This window comes from Mustela nigripes, chromosome 14 (genome assembly GCF_022355385.1).
Source record: "Mustela nigripes isolate SB6536 chromosome 14, MUSNIG.SB6536, whole genome shotgun sequence".
Classification (NCBI taxonomy): Eukaryota; Metazoa; Chordata; class Mammalia; order Carnivora; family Mustelidae; genus Mustela; species Mustela nigripes.
The window spans coordinates 50473670-50497610 of record NC_081570.1 but is presented as its reverse complement, the minus strand read 5'-3'; the positions used below and the strand labels follow the sequence as shown (position 1 = coordinate 50497610).

The following is a 23941-nucleotide window of genomic DNA, read 5'->3' as shown; positions in this document are numbered from 1 at the left end:
TACTACGAGCCAGGCACTGTACTAAGGATTCTATGTGGACTGTACTCAATGCTAGTACTGAGAAACCACCCACCTCCACCCTTTTCTAACTGAAGAAACTAAAGCAAGGGATAATTTAAATAACTTGGCCAAGGTCACAAGGCTGGTGAGTCAGGATTCGAACTCAGGGGGCTGCCAAGACTTGCCCTCTAGACTACTACACTGGCTCTTTTATAAAGCACCTGTTCTAATGCTTGGCAACACACTTACTGCAAGACAGCCATGAATGCAGCCCAGATTTTAACAGGACTGGAAAACTTTGTGAGAAGTTGGATTTCACACCCACACCCCTCAAATTAGGGAACAAAATGGCTAAAGAAAAAAAAACCAAACCAGATGTAGAAATTACAGTTTTTCATGTATTATAAGATTCCATTTGCCCTTCAGGCAACTACACTTACTTAGACTCTTTGGAAACATCTTACACATACATTCGGCAGTCCTGTTTTTCCAGACTGACTTCCCTTTCATGTTCACTCCAATCACAATACTTAGATTTTCCAAATGATGCATAGGCCAAAACCATACATATGGCTATGAGACAATAGCTCTTTTCAAATTCCCGTCTTTGGTATCCTCTTAGCTTTTAAGTTCTGATGCAAAAAAGCATTTTTGGCAAGGCAATTATTTAGTAGTCGTGCAGCAGAGACAGAACCAGGGATGAAAATATTGGTCAATTTACTGCAGCAAGGACTATAAAGCACAGTTATCTGGAGACGTTCAGGGGCATGACCTAAAAGGATAATGTGTATGAGACATGACAGCAGGGTGCTATTTTGAAATCGATATTTAATGGATCAAAATCAAGCAGAATCACATTTCAAAAGCCATATATGAAGTCTTATGCATGTGTGTGCATAAACCCGTGTGTGAGCACATGGACACACACATGCTTTTTCTTTTTAAGGTGCATTTTCAAGTTTTATTTGGGCTTCACTTCTTCTAGGTTGCCTCAGGTGTTCTTGCAGGTACAATTAGCCTAGAACTTCTGAGGCTGAAAGCTTCTCATGCACTGAAAGATAAGACCCTAACAAGACTGCACATGGTGGATACATCAGAAATTCCAAAAAGCCGTATGTAACTTCAGAAAACTTAATACCAGCCACGAAAGACATTTTCAACATAACATTTAGGCACTCTATACTTTGGAATAGCCACAAAATATTCCGACGAGAGTTAATGCACTTTGTGATGATGTCTACTTGAAGGTAATTCTTAATTAAAATCTGTAATTATTAAATAACATTTTAAAATCAGAGTCCATTCCATTTGGATAATGACGGTGAACCATGACCCATTTGCAGCATTGTGTTTTAGTTCAAAGATGCTAAACTACTTCGATTACTGATCCTGGTACTCCTCTCTCACAGTACCTTTTTTTTTTTTTAAACAGAAGAACTATAACATTCACTGATAAGCATCTTCCCCCTTTTCCTGCTAATACCCAAATAAAAATGTCCCTATTCAACTTTAAAGGTATTTTTTGTATTCTCTGCAGCAATTGCTTTCTTAGCGCAAAACTTTAGCAAATGGGTGGGCGGGGGGCTTCTTGAAGATCAGGAAACATCAGCCAAGTAGCCCTCACTGATTCTTCAACTGAGTTCATTTCCACTCACTTTGTGGCTAAGTATGTTGTTCTATCCTTTTGTTCCTACAGTTTGTGCTGCTAGATTGACTGGTATGGAGCCAAGGGGAAGGATATTTAAATCTGTCACTCTGCTTTTGCACAAGTCCAAGGCCACCCACACCAGGTCTAACCTGAGGGAAAACTTACTGATCTCTGCAGACTGGTTCTGGGGCTTCTATCTCCTAGTCTGAAGACTGAAGAGATGCAATGATGCCTGCCTGCTGAGATGCCATTAACTTCAGCTGAACTTCCTGGACTTGAATATAATCTAGCATGGTTAGAATTCAGAACGTTGATGCTAATTGTTCCTGTGGAGAATAAGGTGCATTTGCTCAGTGGCACACATTTATGTAGCCAAGAAAACAATCAGAAAGTCTTCCAGAATTTTCAGATTATAGTCTGTAAATCGACTCATCATAATCATCAATGACTAGCTTATAAAGATCTACCCAGAGAAACAAATTTGAGACTTATCTGACTCTATGTCGTGCAGAAAAGAGCACAATAATTTCCCATAGGAGAACGGGGTGTTTCATCATGGGGAGCAGTGGTAAGTTAATTACACTCCTAATGTTTTCTGGCATACTTGAAGAGACAATTAGCACGAGTAAATCACGAGTGAGATGATAAGTTGGTTAACATTTGTGTCTGTTTGTCAGAAAACATGTGAGCTTGCTGTTAAGCCTCTGAGTGAGTGGGGATGGGCAGAGAATGGCACAGGAATGAGAGGTGGTTCACTTCGGGTTCAGCAGAGATAATCAGAACCAGTTCCTACTAGTGGCCAAACGTGGATGTGAGATGCAAATCAGGTAAGACTCGTTCAGTTCTAGAAATTCACCTCACCCAGAGTCGATGGTTGGTTTGGGCAAGTCCCGTGAAATCTAGCCACCTCTCCCGAGCAAGAAGGGTGAGGTGATAAATGAAGGTGAATTCTAGGGGAGGCTGCTTTTCATCCTCAAAGCTTCGTCTTTCTATGGCTATTCTACAGCATCTATCTTGTGATTAGGACCCGAGGCTCAGGACAGCACAGTTAAGATTACAGTCCCTTTCTGGCGTTTTAGAATGGCCACGGCTTGCTCATGAGTAACACATTCCAGTGTCTCGCCATTAACAGCTAAAATCTGATCGCCTCGCTTCAACCGGCCGTCGTCTGCAGCTGCTCCCTACAAACAAGAGACATTCCGGTTTAATCCAGGACCAAGCAGTTCACAAATAATATTAACATCATGGTGTACTTATGAAAAGAGCAACTTTGCAAACTACCAGTTACAGTTATTGCGAGGTAATGTTTTTAAACCAGGAAAATTAAGAATGTGGGATGTGTTATTTGAAGAATGGTTGGATAGTAACCATAATTATGCACTGTTTAGGTAACATACTAGTAGAAATGGACTAACATTCATGTTTCTTTTAATACAGGTAGGACCTTCTTTCAATATTCAGAACGGAAGGAAATTTGAATGTCATATTCACGAATATGTAATATACTGACAAAGGTAGAACTGAATCTGGTGTTAGTCTTAGTCCCAATGCCATCATTCTATAGGGTTCCCATTGCATTATTAAGATAGCAGCACTGACATGATCTGTCAAAAGTAAGTGTGGCCTCAGGGCGCCTAGCTGGCTCAGGCCTGGCTCTCGGCCTCTTCTAAGGAGTGAATGTATGGCACATGGTATTTACTCAATAATGGTGGTAGCATAAAAAAAATGAACTCTTGTGGTTGATTGAGCTCAAGTTTTCAGATTTCACAGTCTCTGAAAAGCTGTTCCCTAAATGTTCGCGATTGTTGTAGTTGTTAGGCCAATTTCTTGTTGGCTAATGGTGAAATCTGGCTGGCTGCTGGAAAGACTGAGACCTGAACTTGGCTTTGACTTTGAAGTTTCCAACCAAATACCTGGAAGAAAATGGAAGGTTCTGGCAGCCCGTTAATCAGACTGAGTCCCCAAAGTCCTATACATTCAAAGTGCCTGTCATGTTTCTTATTTCTGGAGGGGAATAAAGACCTCAATGGGCCAAATTAATTTCTTAGTTGAGCAACAGAATTTTTAAAAGAAGCTTAGGGACAAAGGTCCCATAAAAACCCACACCCTGGGGGCCTGCTTCCTCCTCTCTCTCTGCCTGCCTCTCTGCCTACTTGTGATCTCTGTCAAATAAATAAATAAAATCTATAAAAAAAAAAAAAAAAACCACACCCTGTGGGCATCTGAGATCCAGAAACTTGAGAAGACAAACATTTTTAAGAATAAATGATTGTTGGGTGCCTGGCTGGCTCAGCCTGTGGAGCATGAGGCTCTGGATCTCGGGGTCATGAATTTGAGCCCTACATTGGGGTGTGGAGATTACTTAAATAAATGAAGTTTAAAAAAAGTGTTTGTTGTTTAAAAGCATGTAAAAACATGTAGCTTTATTTCCTACCCCCTCTAAATTCTTATGGGGAAATGTTTAGCTTAGTGTCAAAGGATCTCACCATTAAAAAAAAAAAAACCCAAATAACTTTTGCCAGATTTTGGTTTATTGATTCTTTAAAGAAAACTTACAAATTTGGATATACTGGTTCACTCAAACAAATGAAAAAAAAAAGTCATCAAAGGACATATTATAATAAATGCTATGGAACTATCTAAAAATAATGATAGTAATTGTTTACAGTGGAATGTTCTTTTAATTGAGACTGAACAAGTAGGCCATTGGCTAGGGCTTTAGAACTTTTTTTTAATTCGAGCTTTTCATTTTTAAGTGTGCCTCACTTTACAAACGAAGATCCGTTCCTTAAAAAATAAAACGTATCAAGGATGTCCAATATTTCCTCTCAGGTTACCACCTGCAGAGGTGCTTTCTAAATGAGCACTGTCAAGGAGGACCTTTGAAAAGAGATTCTGTGGGATCTTCTGTGCATTCATTGGCCCCACTACTTTGTCTCACCATGATCTGATGGTGGTTTCTTTTAAAAAACCCACCAGCCAGGCACGGCCATTTCATCCTCAGTTGTATGTTCTGCTGACCTGACCGAAGGTGCCTGGCTTTGGTCCCACAGCCTATGGGTTGTCTAGATGGGTACTGCTGGGGTGGCTGCTAAGTCTGGGCTGCAGGCCAAAAGGCCTGAGAAACTAACCAGTCCTCTGTTTGAATGTAGCAGATCCACCTACATACAGTTAGGTAGTGAGCCGGGCACTACAGACATTCTGGAAGGGCTTTACAGAGGCCAGTGCAGGGAAGGAGAATGTGTTTTTCACTATTCTTATCTACATAGCTGGCTCTTTTAAAACCAAAGCATAATAGTTCCCTCAAAGAATAATTATCACAACTACTTTCGGTGTGGTCTTAGGAAAAGGAGGGTCTGTAGGGAGCTTACTACCTTGGGAATCATCAGGCTGGGGCAGTGCTGCCATCTGGAATGTTTCTGATCTGCCCTCCTTCTCCCCTTTCGCCCATCACCAGGTCAAGAGATATGTGGTTTGGGAACCACACATCTTTCTAAAAGGCACCCTAACAAATTGGAAACAGGTGGGTAAATCGGAAGCTCCCTAACGTGTTCCGAAAGCAAACGCCAAGTGACTTAAGGATTATGTCCGGTCATGGTTAGGTTCAATTAACCAGTGATAAGAGCTGCACTCATTATTTAGTATAATGGAGCTTTCTAGAAGGAGTAGCTATGTTATTTCTTCTCTTGAAGACCTTTATTTCCTTAGGAAAAAGCAGTAGGAGGCCACCGGGTCAATTAATAAACAAATGACTGTGATAAAACCTATGAAGAATAAAGTCGTGCTGTCAATACTAAGTCCTTTTCAGAAATCTTAAAAATTTAGAGTAAAATTGGATTCCAACTTAAAAAAAAATCACAATAAAGTTAAAAATAACTTATCTAAGGGGCGCCTGGATGGCTTAGTTGGAAGAGCGTGCGATTCTTGATCTTGGGGTTGTGAGTTCAAGCCCCACAATAAGTGTAGAGATAACGTAAATGAATAAACTTAAATACTAATACTAATAGTAATACTAATACTAATAAAAACCTATCCAAGAGCCATCTAGAGGCAGCAGTAGGAATGTACACTGTGACCTATGTGTCAAGGATGTATTAGTATATTTAGTTCCTGAAGGGCACTATTACCCAGCTGGAGTCTAATTTAGTGCCCTGATCCTGCAAGTACTTTAGCAGAGGACTGGAACAGAGAGAGCAACTTCAGCTAATGCATCCTGAGCTTACTGGTGATGGACGGCCATTAATGCCGTACTGACCCAAGGCTCATACAGAGCTTTCCACCACAGCTTTCTGCTGTCCTCTTTTCTTGAAGGAGAAAGCCAAACTTTTATACTAGCCCAGAGTAATACTTCCAAGGCCAGCTTCCACACAGTGCGGCACGGCTCCTTATGTTGTGTTCTTCAAAGACACTCTTTGAGATCAACTTTTGTAATAGGGTCCAAAGAAAATGACATTTCTTGGAACTCCACTCTTACAAGAGGACTCTTCTTTCACTAATCTGCTGTGGGAATGTCCTACACAAGTTTAAAATGAAAAGCATATAAGCACACACCCAGCTATACCTACAAGTAAGCAAAACAAAGCACTTAAAAAAAAAAAAATCTCACCTAGGTTAAAAAAAAAAAAGTACAGTAAAAAGGAAAAAATACCTTTGCAAATATAGTCTTGACATAAATTGGCAGGTCTCCATGGGGACTTCCATAACCCCCTACAATACTAAACCCCAATCCTTCAGAGCCTTTCTCCAAAGTAATAATCTTAGGTGGAGGTGTTCTGAAAACACAATGCACGCTGTTTAATTCGAGAATAGATACTGAGAGGGAATTTCATTTTAATGGAAGAACACAGATTTGAGAGAGACTTTCACACTGAGAAACTATGAAGGCCAGTTGATGAAATCGGAACTCTCAAGAGAGCAATCTAGAAACGTACTTTTTACATTTCCCGTGTCACGCGGGACCAATGAGCAGTATGTCTTTAATGACTTGAGGTTTTAGGGGTTTCTCTTTCATAAAACGCACTGTTTTTTAATGAAAAATAAAGTCGCGATCCGGAGGTTGTCACAACACCCTTCCATATGCTTCGTTTTTAACTTAAAGCTGAATGGGACTGTCTTTATATCCTTAAAGACGGTGTGGGGACAGAGAGGTGGGGGACCACTTAGCTCAGTGGCAGACCGCCACTCCGAGGTGGGCTTCTATGTAGGACAGGGGACCCCAGCCTAAGAGCTCAGTAGGCTGCTGTTCCTTTTCTGCCCCCGCAGCCTCACACTCCTCGCCCACCACTTGCCCCTAGGGGACCCAGGGTGGGAGCTCAGTCTTCAAAGCCCCCCTCCAAGGTGATGCTTTCCCTTGGGAGAGTCAGCTGATCCTCCCTGGTGCCCCCTCTGCAGTAGGGCCAGATGTCCAGGGCACCCTCACTACACTGGGGCGGGACCACTGAAGTCATCTTTCTGCTCTACGGGACTACGAACTCCTTAAGTCACTGTCATCTGAGTGTTCCCAGCTGTCTGGACTGTGCTTGTCACAAACTCAGGATCATGACTGCGTCCGTGAGAAGTGATATCCGGGAGAAAAGAGAGAAACCAAGGAGAAGCAAAATGGATAAAGACAGTCTGTTTCCAACGGGCAATTTTGATTTTCCAAGTTTTGTCCAGTGTGGAAGTCTTCTCTCTTAGAAATAACATGGCTAAAAATTAAATGATCTATGCAGGCTCAAGTAGTTTCAGCTTAGCGAATGCCAATTTCTTATTCCCAGATGCCCTGTCCAAAGGGTAAAAACCTCAAGGAACCCCAGGATGCCAGTGCCTGCCGTCTGACTCTCGGGAGTTTTCGTATTACATGCTGGTCGCCTCACTTGGTTTGTGGCAACGTGCACATCTGAGGGGCAGAGCCATGTCATACAAACTCAGCTAGTCATGGATTTAGAGGAATCTGCAAAACTGGGACATAAGCCACCTTTGCATATGCTGTTCTGTCCAACTAGAATATTCTTCCCTCTCCTCAGTTTTGCCCGGCTTCTGTTCGGGTGGATTTTCAGCTGCCACACCAATACTGGTTGTTTGTTGATGTACTTACTGGTTGTTTACAGCAGGCCATCCACAGTAACTGCTGATCGTTCATGTCCTAGAAATCCTTAACTCTTCTGAATGCCCCTCTTGGCTCATTCCAATTCTTTTAAAACTAAGCAGAAGCACCTGTGTCTCCAAGGACACACCCTAATAGAGTTGTGCTCCCACCTCCATGGTTCCACAGGACCCCGTGCTTACTTAACTTTCTCAGGGAACCTGGCTCCCCTATACTTATCAACTCTTACAAATGTGAATTTAGGGGCCTGTTTTCACGATTCTCCCCAATTCCTTGAGGACTGGGGCAATGCGTTCACCTGTGGTTTTTAAGTTTGAATCCTCAGAACCCAGTACTTGCACAGTATCTGGCCTTTGAAAAGTGCTCAGTGAAGACATGTTGAAATAATGATGAATTATCCCTTATGGCCACATGGTAATGAGGTCATGAATAAGGCTCCCCATTTCGGGACTTCATGGCCTTGTAAGTACTCTCAGCAGTGGCCCACTAGCCAGACGTGAATTGGATTCATGGTTCCTCCTCCAAACACAGCCCCTGTTTCTAAGGATACTGAAACAGGAATCTAGACGTCCAAAGTCATTTTTTTTTTGGTGGCCCTGGGAGCCACCAAATCATTGGAGACTGTCATAATTGTACTGTTTCACAATTAGAGACCTGTTTTCAGGAGGTGGGGGGATATAACTCCACTCCTCAGTTGGCAACATCAGATGGGAGCTTGCCTCCCTTTATCTCACATTTTCAATTTGTTTTAATTTACTTTCATATAGAAGACCGATTAAAAAAAAAATCTCTGAATGTTAACAGTGGTTGGATTCTAAATAATTTATAGATTCTTTTACGACAGTGGTTCCCAACTTGCCAGGAGCTGTGGTTCCTAGCAAAGGAACCAAGATCACAAGGGCAGCTCTGCATTTCCATAGGGACATCAAAGGATGCTAAAGGTACATAACTACTCTTCTATAAGAGGGTCCTGATCCTCCCCCCTCTCCCAGAATAGGGCCACTGTAACTTAAAATATCTTAATTTTATGCATTTGTCATATTAAAAAAATTTTTAAATTTTTTATTAACATATAATGTATTATTAGCCCCAGGGGTGTATCTGTCATGTTTTAACAGCATGCATTTATTCCTTTCATAATGAGAAAAAAGTAAAATTAACTTAAGTTTAATATTCTTTCCTCAAGAAAAACAAACTCAAAGGTATGATTTAAGCTGAAAGTACCAGGAGAAAATTCGAAATGTCTGTGATCATTAGAGCTTTCCAGTGAAACATTCAGATCCATCAACAAGCCTTTACGGAGCACGTACTGGTGACCAGGCACTGGCGGTACTGAGAGGCGTAAGTTTAGGCAGCATTTCTGAAGGTACAGACCCTCTGCCCACCTGTAGCAAAGCTGTCCTGGGGAACCCGCTGTAGACCCCCTCATCAGAATCTCTGAGAACGGAGCCAGAGAAATTAGCCATTTTAAAAATGCTCCTTAGACATTTAATATGCACATTCTAGGGTGAGAACCACTGCTTTCGTTAATGGCAATGACTGTTTCCAATGAAGAATGCCAGCAAGTATAGCACTAGGATTACTCTCAGAACAAGGGAAACACATTTAGCTTAGAAAACATATTTCCCTGCCTAATAAAGCAGGGTACCCCTGGGGGGTCAATCTGTGATTTGTAGAGGAAGAAGGCATGGTGTCAAAGTGACCAAATCAGTGTGTGCACCGGCCCTCTCTTAGGAAGTTCTACCAGGAACCAAGCCTGGTGAGAAATGAGGAAACCTTGGTGCATCCCTGGAGATTCTCCAGGAGTTAGAAAAGGTAATGCATACCTCCCCCTCCTCTTCTTTAGAGAGCACACTCTAGTTTCTGGAAAAGGTCTCACTGAGCCTTGCCCATACATAGAATAGGCACTCTGCGCCTAGAATACTCACTCTGTGTCTTCTGGGTGGTGTTCAGCAGTGGGAGAACCAAGGTGGTAGCTTGGAGACATGTGTTCAAGCTGAGTTGCTATGGCGCTTATATTGGTATCTGCTACAACCTGGGGGAAAACCAGAACAGGAAAATCCACTGTAAGTCAGGAGAGAATTAGAGAAACCATACTATACTCAATAGTTGGGTTGGTTGGGTCTCATACTCATCTGATTCAACCTATCTGCAGCATTTGGAAACAAATGATTATTCTCTCAAACTTTTTTTTTTTTTTTAAGATTTTATTTATCTGATGTAGAGTAAGCAAGCTCATAAGCGCATGAGCAGATGCCCTGCTGAGCTGGGACCCTGATGGGGGGCTCAATCCCAGCACCCGGGGATCATGATCTGAGCCAAAGGCAGACGTTTAATGAGCCACCTAGGCGCCCCTCAAGCTGTTTTCTTCGTTTGGTTTCCATGATACCATACTTAACTAGTTTCCTCTCTGCGGGCTTCCTTTTCTTCTTATCTCCTAAACCTCTAGGGGAGTGCCATAGGGCTCCATCTTTTAATTTCTATCTTTCTCATCTAACCCTCCCCTTAGTTAGCTCATCTTATCTCATCTCCCCCAACTGGATCGTCTAAATACCATCTATGTGATGATAATCCCGGAGTCTGCATCTTCAGCACCACCTCTTAACTCCAGCTCTCTTTATCCAATCACCAGTTAGTAGGATGTCCAACAGGTGTGTCAGAGCTCACGCGTGCAGCACTGAGCCCACCCCTGTGACCTCTGTCTGCTCTTGTGGACTTCCTCATCTCAGGTAACTACAACTTCATTCTTTGTTTCAGCCAATGGCCTGGTGTTGTCCTTGACTATTCCTCTCTCAACCTGCATTCAGTCCTCACAAAAACTCTATTGGTCTCCCCCACCCCACCTTCCTTCCTTTTCAAGGATTTTATTTATTTATGAGAGAGAGAGAGAGAGAGACAGCGCACACAAAGGCAGGTAGAGGGGCAGAGAATGAGGGAGAAGCAGACTCCCCACTAAGCAGCAAGCCAGACATGGGGCTCAATCCCAGGACCATGGGATCGTGACTTGAGCCAAAGGCAGACACTTGACCAACTGAGCCACCGGGTGTCCCTCTATTGGTCTGTCTACAGAATCCTCTCTTGCCTGGAGATCTACAAAAGTCCCCTTCCTGTTCTCCTTGCTTCAGCCCCTCTCCGGCTCACTACAGAACAGCTAGAATGGTTCTGTTCAAACACAGCAGGTTATTACACTCCTCTGCTTAAAACTGTCCAAAGGGAACCCAGCTCCCTAGGGTCACAAACTTAAGTCACATACACGTCCAAATAATATTTGGCGAATGAAAGAAAGAATGACTGATTCTCTATTATCTGTTTTTTTTTAGATGCTTCCAAACAATAGTATATGACACATAAACATTCACTTTAAATTTTTCATCTGCAAAAAACATTCAAAAGCACACAGAAGAAATATAGTATGCCTCTCACAGCTCATGGTAGGACACAGAATGAGGTTCTCAAGTTCTGTTTCTGACATTAAAATGGTGCTGTGTGGGGCACATGGGTGGCTCAGTGGGTTAAGCCTCTGCCTTCGGCTTGGGTCATGATTCCAGGGTCCTGGGATCGAGCCCCACATCCGGCTCTCTGCTCAGCGGGGAGCCTGCTTTCTCCTCTCTCTCTCTCCCTGCCTCTCTGCCTACTTGTGATCTCTGCCTGTCAAATAAATAAATAAATAAAATCTTAAAAAAAAAAATGGTGCTGTGCCTGAATTTCAGCTTTCTCAGCTGTTGAATGGGAATCATAAAAGCCTGCCTTGTGTCCTTAGCCTGGAGATGTCTTCCATCTCTATGAGTTCAGAGCTTCTCTCTCCAGAGCTCCTGGGCTACTCCTGCTTCTGATCAGTGGTTCTTCTAGATTATAATAATCTGTGCACAAGTAGGTATGGAGTGGGGGACTTTCCACCAATGCAAAGAACTGGATTTGACTGCAGTTTCACAATGAGCCAATAGAGGGCACGGCTGCCCAAACTGCCAGGTTTAGCTGCATCTGTCATTAGAGTTTTTACAGCGAGGAAAGCAACAGTCCCATCCTGGCGAATCAGAACACATTCTGGTGAAGTATCCTATTCTGGGGGAAAACACAGCTGTGTGCAAGTTATGGAATCTTCTGGAAATACCGTCATATATAGAATGGCTGAATGAACTGGGCAAATATTTAGGATGACACAAGGAGGAAAAGATGGATTCGTCTTGACCACAAGAGCCCCTCCACTTCCACCAGCCCTTTTTGTACTCTCCCCACAGCAAGTGTATCAGAGAAGTTGTCTCTGCCTATGACCTCTATAATCTCAACCTACACCATCCTCATGAACCACTCCACCCTGGCAGCCCTCCCCATCACCAGAACTAAACGTCTGGGACCCATTTTCTGGCCTTCCTCCTGCTGCTGGGGCCCACTTTCCCACCTCTTGGTTATTCTACTCACCCCTATGGCTCAGTCCTGTGTCCAATTCCCACATGCACACTTAGGGTCTAGGTGACAATGTATATACTCCCATAGCTTTAAATGCCACAAGGTGCTGAAAATTCCCAGCCTAGTCTGCTATATCCAATTGCCAAGTTACCATCTGCATTAGCTAATTCAAACTCTTTTTTTTTTTCAAAGATTTTTATTTATTTATTTGACAGACAGAAATCACAAGTTGGCAGAGAGGCAGGGAGAGAGAGAGAGGAGAAAGCAGGCTCCCCGCTGAGCAGAGAGCCCGATGCAGGGCTCGATCTCAGGACCCTGGGATCATGACCTGAGCCGAAGGCAGAGGCTTTAACCCACTGAGCCACCCAGGCACCCCCTAATTCAAACCCTTGATCCAACATCCATTTTACAATTCACTTTCCTTCTAGTTTTCCCTCTTAGTAGATGGTCGCTCTGACCACCTGACTAAAATGTGCTAGGTATAAGACTGGAAATACTTGATTGCTGACGGGTGACCACTGTCGAACTAGAACGGATGCCGGGAGGCTAACCACACAGAATGCTTACTCTCTACCCACCAGCGACATCCCTCTCTCACCTGCCATATGTAATCCACCACCAAGTCCTCTGGAGTCTGCCTCTAACGTACTTCTCAAATCTGCTTCCTTTTTGCCCCTATGGTGACCATTCTAATTAATTCATCATTATCAGCTGCCTTGAACCAGCATCACATTCATTCTCGTCTAATCTCTCTTCTATACAACAGCCAGTTATCTTTTCCAATATAAAATGGATAATGACACTCCCCTGCTTAAAACCTTTCAGCAGCCTCTCTTTGTACTTGGAATAAAATTCAGACTCCCTAATTATACACACAAAGATCCTCCCCTAGCCTGCTCCTCTAATCCCATCAATCTCCTTCCATTCCAACCACACTCCAGTTCTCTCTGCCCACAATCTTCTCCACCCCTCCCAAAACCCACCAGTGGGCCTGGTATCAGCTTCCAAGTCACTTTCCTTATACTAGCCTTCTTTACTACTGGTGCTTAAATTAATTTCTCCTGTTTTCCTCCCATGGCACTCGCAAAATATTTCTAACAAGTTGTGATGAGACGTAGTCCCATGACTGCTAACGGGTCTCCCTTACCTCCCCACCACAGGATCCATGAGGACAAGGACTGCTTCTCAGTGTTAACGTGCCTGGCACCTAACAGTTGCTTAATGAGTATTTGTGGAGTGAATGAATCCAAAACCTTCCTAAGGAATAGGGATTATGGGACTCAATTTTCTGAATTTCCACAGAACAGAGTGAGACAAAGAGGTTACAAGGAGATTGGTTTTGGGTTTTTATAGGAGAGAAAAAACTCTAGTCAGGCCCTTCCAGAACAGAATGGCACAGCTCGTTGGGGCATGAGCATCCCACTGAAGCTAGCCCTCAAACAGAGGCTCAAAATCTATTAATTTGGGATACAGTAAAGGATGTTCCTGTACTTGGCGGGAATTTGGACTTGCACTGTCAGCTGACCATGAAAACAGACCATCCATTATGGGGCTGAGGAAGAAAGTCAGTAAAATATTGTTTTCTTTAAGGTACCTCAGGATTTGATGGCAACTTGCTCCTTTTCTTTGGTTTGTTTAGTCTCTAACAGCGCCAGGACTACTGAGATCAGCTGAGCACTTACTTTACACTAAGCGCTCTCCTGAGTCCCTATAGGGGTAGGTGCCACTATTATATCTGCATTTTAGACAGATGAAGCTGGAGCAGAGAGGTTAAGGAACTTTCCAAGGTCAGTTAAGGAGGGAGAGCTGGTTTCATTCCCACATCATTTCACTCCAGAATCTTGTGCTCTACATCATATGCAGTGTGAGGGTATAGACCTGGTTTTGGACCCTCACACCAGGCAATCTGACTCACTCCGCATATAATTAAGTACAGTCTAGATATGGTGTCAGGGAGGGAGAGAACCAGAGAGATAGTTGAACAGGCAGTTACAAACAGAGCAGATCACCATGGTGTGTGGTTGACGACAGGCTGGGAAACTCCCTGGCTCTTACAAGGTACTATAAGAAGAGGGCTCAGGGTGCGGAAGATAGGCCCATGGATGTTCCTGAAGGATCTTTTTTTTTTTTTTTTTTTTTAACTCTTAGAAAAAGAATACACTTTCAAGAGTCCAAGAAATCGGCCATATAAATTGTGAAAACAAAATCACAGTTCTACTTGGGTAAGTATCAATTTTTATAAAAATCTAGCTAGAAAATATAAAAACTTCTAACAGTACCGTCTTTTTTTTTCTTAAGATTTTATTTATTTATTTGACAGACAGAGATCACAAGTAGGCAGAGAGGCAGGCAGAGAGAGAGGAAGAAGCAGGCTCGCCGCTGAGCAGAGAGCCCGATGTGGGGCTTGATCCGAGGACCCTGGGATCATGACCTGAGCTGAAGGCAGAGGCTTTAACCCACCCCTGGGTGGCACTGAGCCACCCAGGCACCCCTATAACAGTACCGTTTTACAGAAAAACTCATAACCCTCTAAAATCTAAAGGCCTCTTGATTACCCTCAACCCTGAAATAAAAAGGGTCTCCCACCCACGGATGATATTAAATCCCAGGGGCTTACCGAGGATCCTTGGAGCGGTTCAAGCTCCTCTTCTGTAAGAGTGGAAGCCAAGAAGCTAGATGGGATATGTGAGGGATTTTCACTGATGGCTTAGTCTTTTGTAGGAAGCCACAGAGAACATAAACCCATCACCCCCAGAATGACTCTATAGCCCCAAGGTATCTGCATTAACCATCTTGCTCTCGGAGTTGATTGGTCTCCCCAGGGACTGATTTGTGGAAGATAATAATCTGATCTCAGAAGGGTATATATGTTCAGCTGGGTACAAGTCCAAGGAGACGTGGCCTATGAGTCTTAGTTCAGCTCTGCTTCTGAAGTACTCTTCTCCCATCAACACCAGGGACTGAACAACATGGAGGTAAGGCTGGGAAAAGGTCTATTTATGGGTTTTGAGGATGGGGGAAGGCAAATAGACTAATAGGAGGTTTCCTTATTATTATTATTATTATTTTAAGTAAATCTAGAACTTCTGTGGTAGTTTCTGAGGATAGAGACAGGAGTAGAGGAAAGCAGATGTGTTCCATCCTTCAACAGAAAGGCTGGCAGTTGTAGTGTGGGGGACAGACAGGAACACATGTGATTCAAAATGGAGAGAAAAGAGGGGAAGGACAGGGTTTCTGGGTAAAGCAAAGAAGGCTTTGAGGTCCTCAGACAATGGGTATTAAGGTCTGTGCAACTTGAATATGTGGTTCGGGAGCTGTGGTACCCAGAGTTCTTGGTCCCAGCTAGGGCCAGATCCATTTCCACCATACTGAGATCAGCAATCTTTCTTCTCATCCCTGGGGACTGGAGATATGGCGGATGTCTTCCCCGCTTCCCACTCACCCTTCAGAACCATTCGCCTGGTTCAAAACCTGTGGGTCCTTTAAGTTTATGTCATCCTTTATTGTTGCACATAGTGCTGCTTCATACACCTTGAATGGTTCTTTAAGACTGATCACTAGATGTGGCACTGCTGGGTGATGGGGATGCACAAAGGAAACGTAACAGACCGTCTGAAGCTGCCACGTGGCTGTAGCAGTTTGAACTCTCACTGGGCTTTAATGAAAGTACTTTGTTTCCTCACCTTCTCCCCAACCTTGTTAGGATCAAATATTTAGTAAGTGCCTACGAGAAGAGAGCGACACCACTGGTCTGAAAGAAGATGTGGAGGAAATCTCTGTACCTGAGGAGAGGGAGACATGTGACATGAAAGAGGAAGATGCCACTCTACATGAGGGGAGAGAGACTCGTGAAATGAAAGACAAGAAGGAGAAAGTCACTCTATCCGACAGGAAGACTTGTGAAATGAAGGATGGGGAAGAAGCCATATCCTCTGAATCTAATGAAAAAGCAGAGGCCTGTGAATCAGTGGAAGAGGAAGAACCAATAAGGATGTTTCCCCCTCCAACCGCCATTACACCTCACTCCATGTTTCCCCCTCCAACTGCCATTACACCTCACAGTGTGTTTCCCCCTCCAACCGCCATTACACCTTACAGCGTGTTTCCCCCTCCAAATGGACAAACTGTATTTTCCCCTCCAGGAGGGTATTTATTCTGATATGCTTTCTCATGCCTCAGCTTCTTGTGGCATTTACTAATTCAAGTTAAAAGCAAAACTAAATTCAATCAGAACTGTATGTTCTATATTAAAACCATGTATGCTTGATACTTTCTGAGTCATAAAGCAAACGTTATTTATTGCATGGACCCTAAGATGAGTACCTTTCCTTAAAAATAGGTTTTGGGGTGGCACCTGGGTGGCTCCGTGGGTTAAGCCTCTGCCTTTGGCTCAGGTCACAATCCCGGGGTCCTGGGATCGAGCCCCGCATCGGGCTCTCTGCTCAGCAGGGAGCCTGCTTCCCTTCCTCTCTCTCTCTGCCTGCCTCTCGGCCTACTTGTGATCTCTCTCTGTCAAATAAATAAATATAATTAAAAAAAAAATAGGTTTTGGGGAGGGCGGTGGCTCAGTTGGTTAAGTGCCTGCCTTCGGCTCAGGTCATGATCCAGGGTTCTGGGATGGAGCCCAGGCTTAGCAGGGAGTCTGCGTCTCCCTGTACCTTGGCCTAACTCCCTTTGTGCTTGTGCTTTTCTCTCTCTCTCTCTGAAATAAATAAAATCTTTAAAAAGAAAATAGGTCTGGGGGATTGTTTTGGAGAGTTGAGAAGTCAAATATTTTCTAGATAAGTAGGATTATCACAATGCACAAAAGCTTGAGCTCCTTGCTTCCAACTTTCCTGAGCTGCTGATCCCGTAGAAGAGTAAGATTAGCCCTTATATTTGTTAGGACTCAAATCCTGCAGTACAAAATACAAATTCAGCACTCACACCCATCCTGGATCCTAGATCCAAAGTGTGGATATGCTGAAAACTGACAGGAAGGCTGTCAAGTTAAGGTGCTCTGAAAAAGCTGGCATCCTAAGATGGGGCACGGAACAGAGGAACAATCAAGAAAAGCTTGCCTTGGGACGCCTGGGTGGCTCAGTTGGTTAAGCAGCTGTCTTCGGCTCAGGTCATGATCCCAGCGTCCTGGGATCGAGTCCCACATCGGGCTCCTTGCTCAGCAGGGAGCCTGCTTCTCCCTCTGCCTCTGCCTGCCATTGCCATTCTGTCTGCCTGTGCTTGCTCTCTCCCTCTCTCTCTCTCTGATAAATAAATAAAAAAATTTAATAAAAAAAAAAAAAAAGAAAAGCTTGCCTTGTCCCAGGACTGACATTTGGTGTAATTTAATGAAGTAGAAAGCACACACCTGCTTCAAGTTTTTATTTAGGATCTGAAGACACTGATTCTAGGGACATCAGAGTATATGAACTTCATTGTATCTTTTAAAAATATAATGGTTAGAAGTATCAACTTTTTTTTTTAAAGTGAGGTCTTTTTTTTTTTTTTAAAGATTTTATTTATTTATTGGACGGAGAGAGAGAGATCCAAGGTAGGCAGAGAGGCAGGCAGAGGAGTGGGGGTGGGGGGAAGCAGGCCCCCTGATGAGCAGAGCGTCCAATGCAGGGTCAGTCCCAGGACCCTATTGAGATCATGACCTGAGCTGAAGGCGTAGGCTTAAAACCCACTGAGCCACCCAGGTGCCCATGAAGTGCCAACTTTTTAAAGTCTGGAGTAAAATAAGGGGCGAGGTGACTGCTTGTGACATCACAACCTAGTGGCATACACCTCACAGGCCGCCTGGAAAACCATTCCTTCCAGGGTTTTAGAAATGTTTGCATCTACTGACCTCAGGCCCACATTATTATAATGAAAGTAACACAATGCACTTATTTAATGCTCACCACTGGCAATCCACTGTTTTATTAAACATGACACCTCATTTAATCCTCACAGCCACCTCGGAAGAAAGGAGCTAAGGTCCGTATTTGTAGAGAACGGAAGAGTTAAGTGAGAGGACTCAAAACACACAGCTTTCTGACATTAAGGACTCCTTGTTCTACAGAACCTCCCCTGGTCTTCATTTCAACTTTCAAACCTTCAGCTGTTTGTCTTTTTCCTGGAGCTCACCACTCCCTTCCTGGCATCCCTTGGCTTTCTATCCATCATGACCTCCATAGGTCAGCTGGTTACATATTAGAAACACCTGGGAAGCTTTAGACTCTCCCTCTCTCAAAGTCCATGCTACATTCCAGACCAATGAAATCCCTGGGGTAGACCCAGGAACCAGTACTGGGACGAGTGGCTTTTTTGCACAGTCAAGGTGAAGAACAGCTCACAAGCCACTCCTTTACTGAGACTCAAACGTGCCTTTATATGCTTTCCTGCGCCCTCCATCAACACACCTTCTCCGTTCCCAAGCCCATCCATCCTTCTCCTCCAGCAGAATTTTTCTGGACCGAACTGGTAACCATGCTGGTTCGTTCTCTGTAAGTTCGTATCTTTTAACTCTATTGGGACAGCTCAGCAACCCACTCAACGTGACCAACACTTTTTAGGCCAGGCCTTGTGCTAGGGGCACAGACACTACTTTGGATCAGTTTGTGGTCTCAGGGGAAAATGACCCCCCAGGCATTCCCTATTCCCCAACTTTTTTGTTGGAAAGTTTCCAAACAAAGGATTTCACAGGAGGGATTTTCACAGAGGGGAGAGGTGGGGTGACATGGATATTCCAGGCATAGAGAATAACATGCTTTACTCTCTCTAAATAATGAGCCACTCCAGTGGGTCTCAGGTTGGCCTCGGAACTATCAGCGGCATCACTGCAATGATCCTCACTGAATGCTTTTTTCCTTTTAAAGATTTTAAGTAATCTCTGCACCCAACGTGGGGCTTGCCCAAGATCAAGAGTCTCATGTTCTACCAACTGAGCCAGCCAGGCACCGCTTTACTGTAAAATTTTTAATATTCTTTTTCAGAGGTGTCTTCTATCTCCTTTGCTCCCAACTACCCCTTTGCTCTCTATTGACTTGCCACCAACTCTGAAAGAAAATCAATTTCTTTAAAGATTTCCAAAGATTCATCTACCAGTTGTAGTGACTTTTCCAGCTTTATTTACTTCTGCTTCACTGCTAAGTGTGCTATTTTTAAAATTCTTTTCTCCTTAAGTGTCTAGAACCTGGATTCTTGACTCCTGGTTCTTTTCTATTTATTTTTCCAGGATATTTCTTTTTATGTGCACAAGATAAAAAATAAATAGTACAGCACATGATAAAAAATTCAACACTTTCACTCTCTAGAGGCACACTAAACACTTCCCTTTTCAATTCCAGAGGTATAAACTAAGTAGTATGCATATAATCCTATTTTAAAATTTATCACCTTGTTGATGTCTATCAACTCCCTATTTCAACAGATGAAATATTCCAGTGGATGAAAATTTAGCTTGCCAACCTCTTTCATTTCACATTATTTTAAAGTTCTACTTGTTTCTTGTGTTTCTTTAGATATACTTAAGCCTCTGTAGCTCTTTTTTTTTTTTTTAAAGATTTTATTTATTTATTTGACAGACAGAGATCACAGGTAGGCAGAGAGGCAGAGGGGGAAGCAGGCTCCCCGCTGAGCAGAGAGCCCAATGCGGGGCTCAATCCCAGGACTCGAGATCATGACCTGAGCTGAAGGCAGAGGCCCAACCCACTGAGCCACCCAGGCGCCCCAAACCTCTGTAGTTCTAACAATTTCCAACAATCTCTTTTATTTCAACTTTAAAGATTTACTTCTCATATTTTCCTCTCTACTAATATATCCCAAATAACCATGATGCTGGTATTTTATGCATTATGATGTTTGGTTGTGTTGGTTTTATTATCATGACTTACAATGTTTATATAAATGTTATTTATACTGAGTCAACTACTGTAGTATGATTACATTTCCTTTTCTTGGTACAAGTTTATTTTCTTCAAGGTAACAATGATCTCATTTTAATTGTTATAGACTTATCACCAATGAACCCTAAATTTTCCCAGTAATCTCAAACTTCTAATTAACTGGATAATTAATTAACCAACTAATTAATAGACAATTAATCTGTTCCTCTTCTTTCCTTTTGATGGAGAGGCATTTCTCTTAGAGTGTCTTCTCCCTCTGCTCCAATTTGGGCAAGGTATCTCTATGCTCGGTATGTAGCTGTCCTGGGACTTCCACGTTTCTTAGCATTGAATCCACTGGCTTCCCTCTTTCTTACCTGCTCTTTTACTGGAATACCCTCCTAAAGTAATTTTCTCAGAAACATGCTGCTGAAAAAGAGGTGCCATTTGAATCTCCTGTTCTTTTGTAAGTACCTTATACTTTTCTCTTCGGAAGTTTTAGAATGTATATAGGTATTTATCCTGCTAACTGGCTCATGGACCTTTAGATAAGGTTTATTTCTTATTTTTCTGTTTCTCATTTTGCAACTCCCATCTGTTAGATATCGGATCCCTTGAATTAATTTCATGTCTTTTTTCTCTTCTATTTTCAACTGACAGTTCAAAAGGAAGTCACTGTTCTCTCTATATTATCTTAATAAATATAACACATCTCTCTCTCCAAACTAGTAGTTGGACCCTCTTATATCAGTTTTTTTTTTAAAGATTTTATTTATTTGACAGACAGAGATCACAAGCAGGCACAGAGGCAGGCAGAGAGAGAGGGGGAAGCAGGCTCCCCGCTGAGCAGAGAGCCCGATGCAGGACTCAATCCCAGGACCCTGAGATTATGACCTGAGCCGAAGGCAGAGGCTTTAACCCACTGAGCCACCCAGGTGCCCAGTTCTTTTGTGTGTGTGTGTGTGTGTGGTCTGAAGAATTTTCCCAAAGGGCCTCCCAAAATACTTTGTAGACAGATGCTTAATGAATCTCCCTGATTTCAGACTCTCTTCTCCTGCCTTCCCTACTTGGAGTTGACTCCAAGCCTTTGTCCTATCTTTGTCACCACTGTTTTCATTCATTTATTTAATCAGTATCTATGATATATAACGTGCCAGGTAGTGGGGATGCTGACATTGAAATGTCTCAGATGGCTTTATTTACTGTTCCTCCCCGAGTATTGGCAGTACATTTCCTCTGCCTACTGGACATTTCCAACTACAATGTTCTCTCCCAACATCCTTTTACCATACCCCTAGTTTAGTCAGTGCTACCTCAATCCACCCATTCTGCTACATTCTTGAATGTTTGCAGAATTTCTTAATGGGCCCAAAACAAGCCTCCCAAGTTCCTTTAGTGATAAAAATCTCTGATGTGCTCTTTTTATCTTTTGTGTTCTCAAAGATGTACCAAAAAAAAATTCTAGCAGAGAGTCTGGGTTACCTGATTTTGCCCAAAAACGGTTTCATGGTCATTCTACAGATAAAAAAGCTTAACCAGACAAAACTATCAGACCAGAAAAGCAAATATAAATAGGAACATTTCAAATGACACCATGTAGCTACATCCATCTCCACTGACCAATTTATCATTGAGAATAAGAAACCATCCGACTTTAAGGGCAGTAATATCTCCCTCTTATTAACACCCAGAGACAGCAATTATACTGTGGGGAGAAGCTTCTGGGAAGTGTTGGTCGTCTCGTCCACTCTTTCCCTCTGCACCATCCTGCTGTATGCTGATTCAGACCTTAATCTTCCTTGTGCAACCAGCGGCTGCTGACTGCTTTGCATGATGCACCCTCGTAAGTCTTTTCCAAATCAACAGACACAATTACCTAACCTTCTCTACCGCTCAGCCAATGGGCTGGCTCACCTGACAATAAAAATAATTACCCAGTGCCAAGTCAGCTGTAATAACTGTACTGCTGGTACTATATACACATGGTTTTTTTTTTCAAGATTATATTTACTTATTTGACACAGAGAGATCACAAGAAGGCAGAGAAGCAGGCAGAGAGAGAGAGAGAAGGGGGGGGGAGCAGGCTCCCTGCTGAGCAGAGAGCCCAATGCGGGACTTGATCCCAGGACCCTGAGATCATGATCTGAGCTAAAGGCAGAGGCTTAACCCACTGAGCCACTCAGGTGCCCTGCACATTGTTTCAACTAAGGCAAATATACTATGTAACAGAAAGGCGTTTGACACAGGACATGAGAGTTTTCTGTCTAAAGCCTTTGGCAGCATGTAAACTCCACACCCATAACTGTGTAGATTATAATCCCAACGAAGTCCATTAAGCTTTTAATAACACAGGTTAGAAAATAACACTACCCACTAAAGTGATTAAGGCAAGAGAGCATTTTTAAACCAAATGTCATTTCCTTAAAATACAGAAATAGGAAAAATAAGGAACTCTTTCTAAGGTATGTGAACAGTAGCAATCTGACTGAGTGAAGTGTTAATTCCGCATGGGAGAGTTTGAGTGCATTGTCATTTAAGGTGCTTCTGCAGTTAATGTTAGTTTTGCATTGTGGCTTCTCATTTCTTTGTGAAGAAGGTGGTGCCGTAAAAATTATATTGGTGTATGAAAATACTGGTAATACCTGATTTTGCTAAGGGAGACTTTTTTTTTTTGTCTTGACATTAACTTATTGGTTCAAGTAACTTCCTTTTAAAATTCCGTGTAACTAATGGTCCATAGTCAGAGACTGAGGAGTTGCACTTTCAGGCCTCTAGGGGTCAGCATAACTCGAAGGAAGAGCAAGCCCACAAACAAGAAAAAGCAAGGCTATGCGCAGGGTCTGACCAAGAACTGATGTGAGGTGGAGGGAGGAATGTGAGGCGGCAGCATAAAGTCCACTGAAAGTGAGGACTAGGAGCAGAATGGAAGCTGACTCTACGCCAGTCCACACAGTATTCTGGTTTGTGCTCCGCAGAAACCCAGGGACCCAAATCACTGAATAGTATGTAGCCTATCGCATAAACTCCCTTGAAACTACTGACAGTATTTTTACGATCCCCTTCATACATGCTGTACTTTACCTTTTTTTTTTTAAGTATTTATTTATTTTGGAAGGGGGAGGGGCAGCGGGAGAGAGAGAGAGAATCCTAAGCAGACTCCCGCTAAGTGCGGAGTCCAACATATGGGGTTCCACCCATGACCCTGAGATCGTCACCTGAGTTGAAATCAGGAGTCGGAGCTTACCTGACTGAGCCACCCAGGTGCCCCACTTTAACTTTCATAATGTCTGTTTTGGCCTTTCGAATTTAGACCACTGAGATGTGAGAGTTAAGCACCACAAGCTGGTTTTCCCCAATGCAATGGCTTTTCAGTTTGAAGTTATTATTATATTCAAGATTTTATTTTTAAGTAATCTCCACACCCAACCCAAAGTGGGGCTCGAACTCGCAACCCTGAGATCAAGAACTTCATGTTCTACTGACTGAGCCAACCAGACGCCCCCCAGAAATTATTTAAAGGCTAGAAGGATCTGAGGGGCTAGTGAGCCCTCTCTAAGGTACTAAATGGTGGGTTTTATTCTTTTCACAGGTAAACTGTTCAATACTACCTGCAGAAGTGTGGCGATTATAATCATACATTTTGGAAGAAACTCATTAGCAAAACTCACTGCAGTATCATACCTCTCACTGACCCCTATCAATCTCAATGTGGAAGGCTGAACTATAAGGAGGGGTGATGAACAGCACACCTCCTTTCTACTTTCTGTTATATTTCCCCGTACATCTGGACAATACTCTTGGGGACCACAGCTGATAAATAATTGTCTGCCTTATTTGATGACAACCACACAGTGAGAATTTAACAGCGCTGGCCATCATTTATGCTACGGGGAAAAAGAGCATTGTATTTTTCCCTTCCTATAAAGGGGGTGGAAGAAACTGTGTTTGGGCAGT

General features: G+C 43.0%; 1 protein-coding gene across 7 annotated transcripts in view; it reads right to left on the bottom strand.

Annotated features, from left to right (window-relative positions):
- The window catches only part of PATJ (PATJ crumbs cell polarity complex component), a 370533-nt gene that overhangs the window by 5555 nt on the left and 341037 nt on the right, over positions 1 to 23941 (bottom strand). For 4 of the 7 annotated variants that reach the window (XM_059374937.1, XM_059374938.1, XM_059374939.1 and 1 more), the window contains 3 exons: positions 9662 to 9768; positions 6297 to 6420; positions 379 to 2829 (listed from right to left, as the gene is read on the bottom strand). In XM_059374937.1, the coding sequence (XP_059230920.1) occupies positions 2683 to 2829; positions 6297 to 6420; positions 9662 to 9768 (378 nt within the window). In that variant the 3' untranslated portion in view covers positions 379 to 2682. Of the gene's footprint in view, positions 1 to 378; positions 2830 to 4157; positions 6162 to 6296; positions 6421 to 9661; positions 9769 to 23941 lie in introns of those variants that run through there. The other 3 variants (XM_059374943.1, XM_059374942.1, XM_059374941.1) reach the window with 3 other exon arrangements.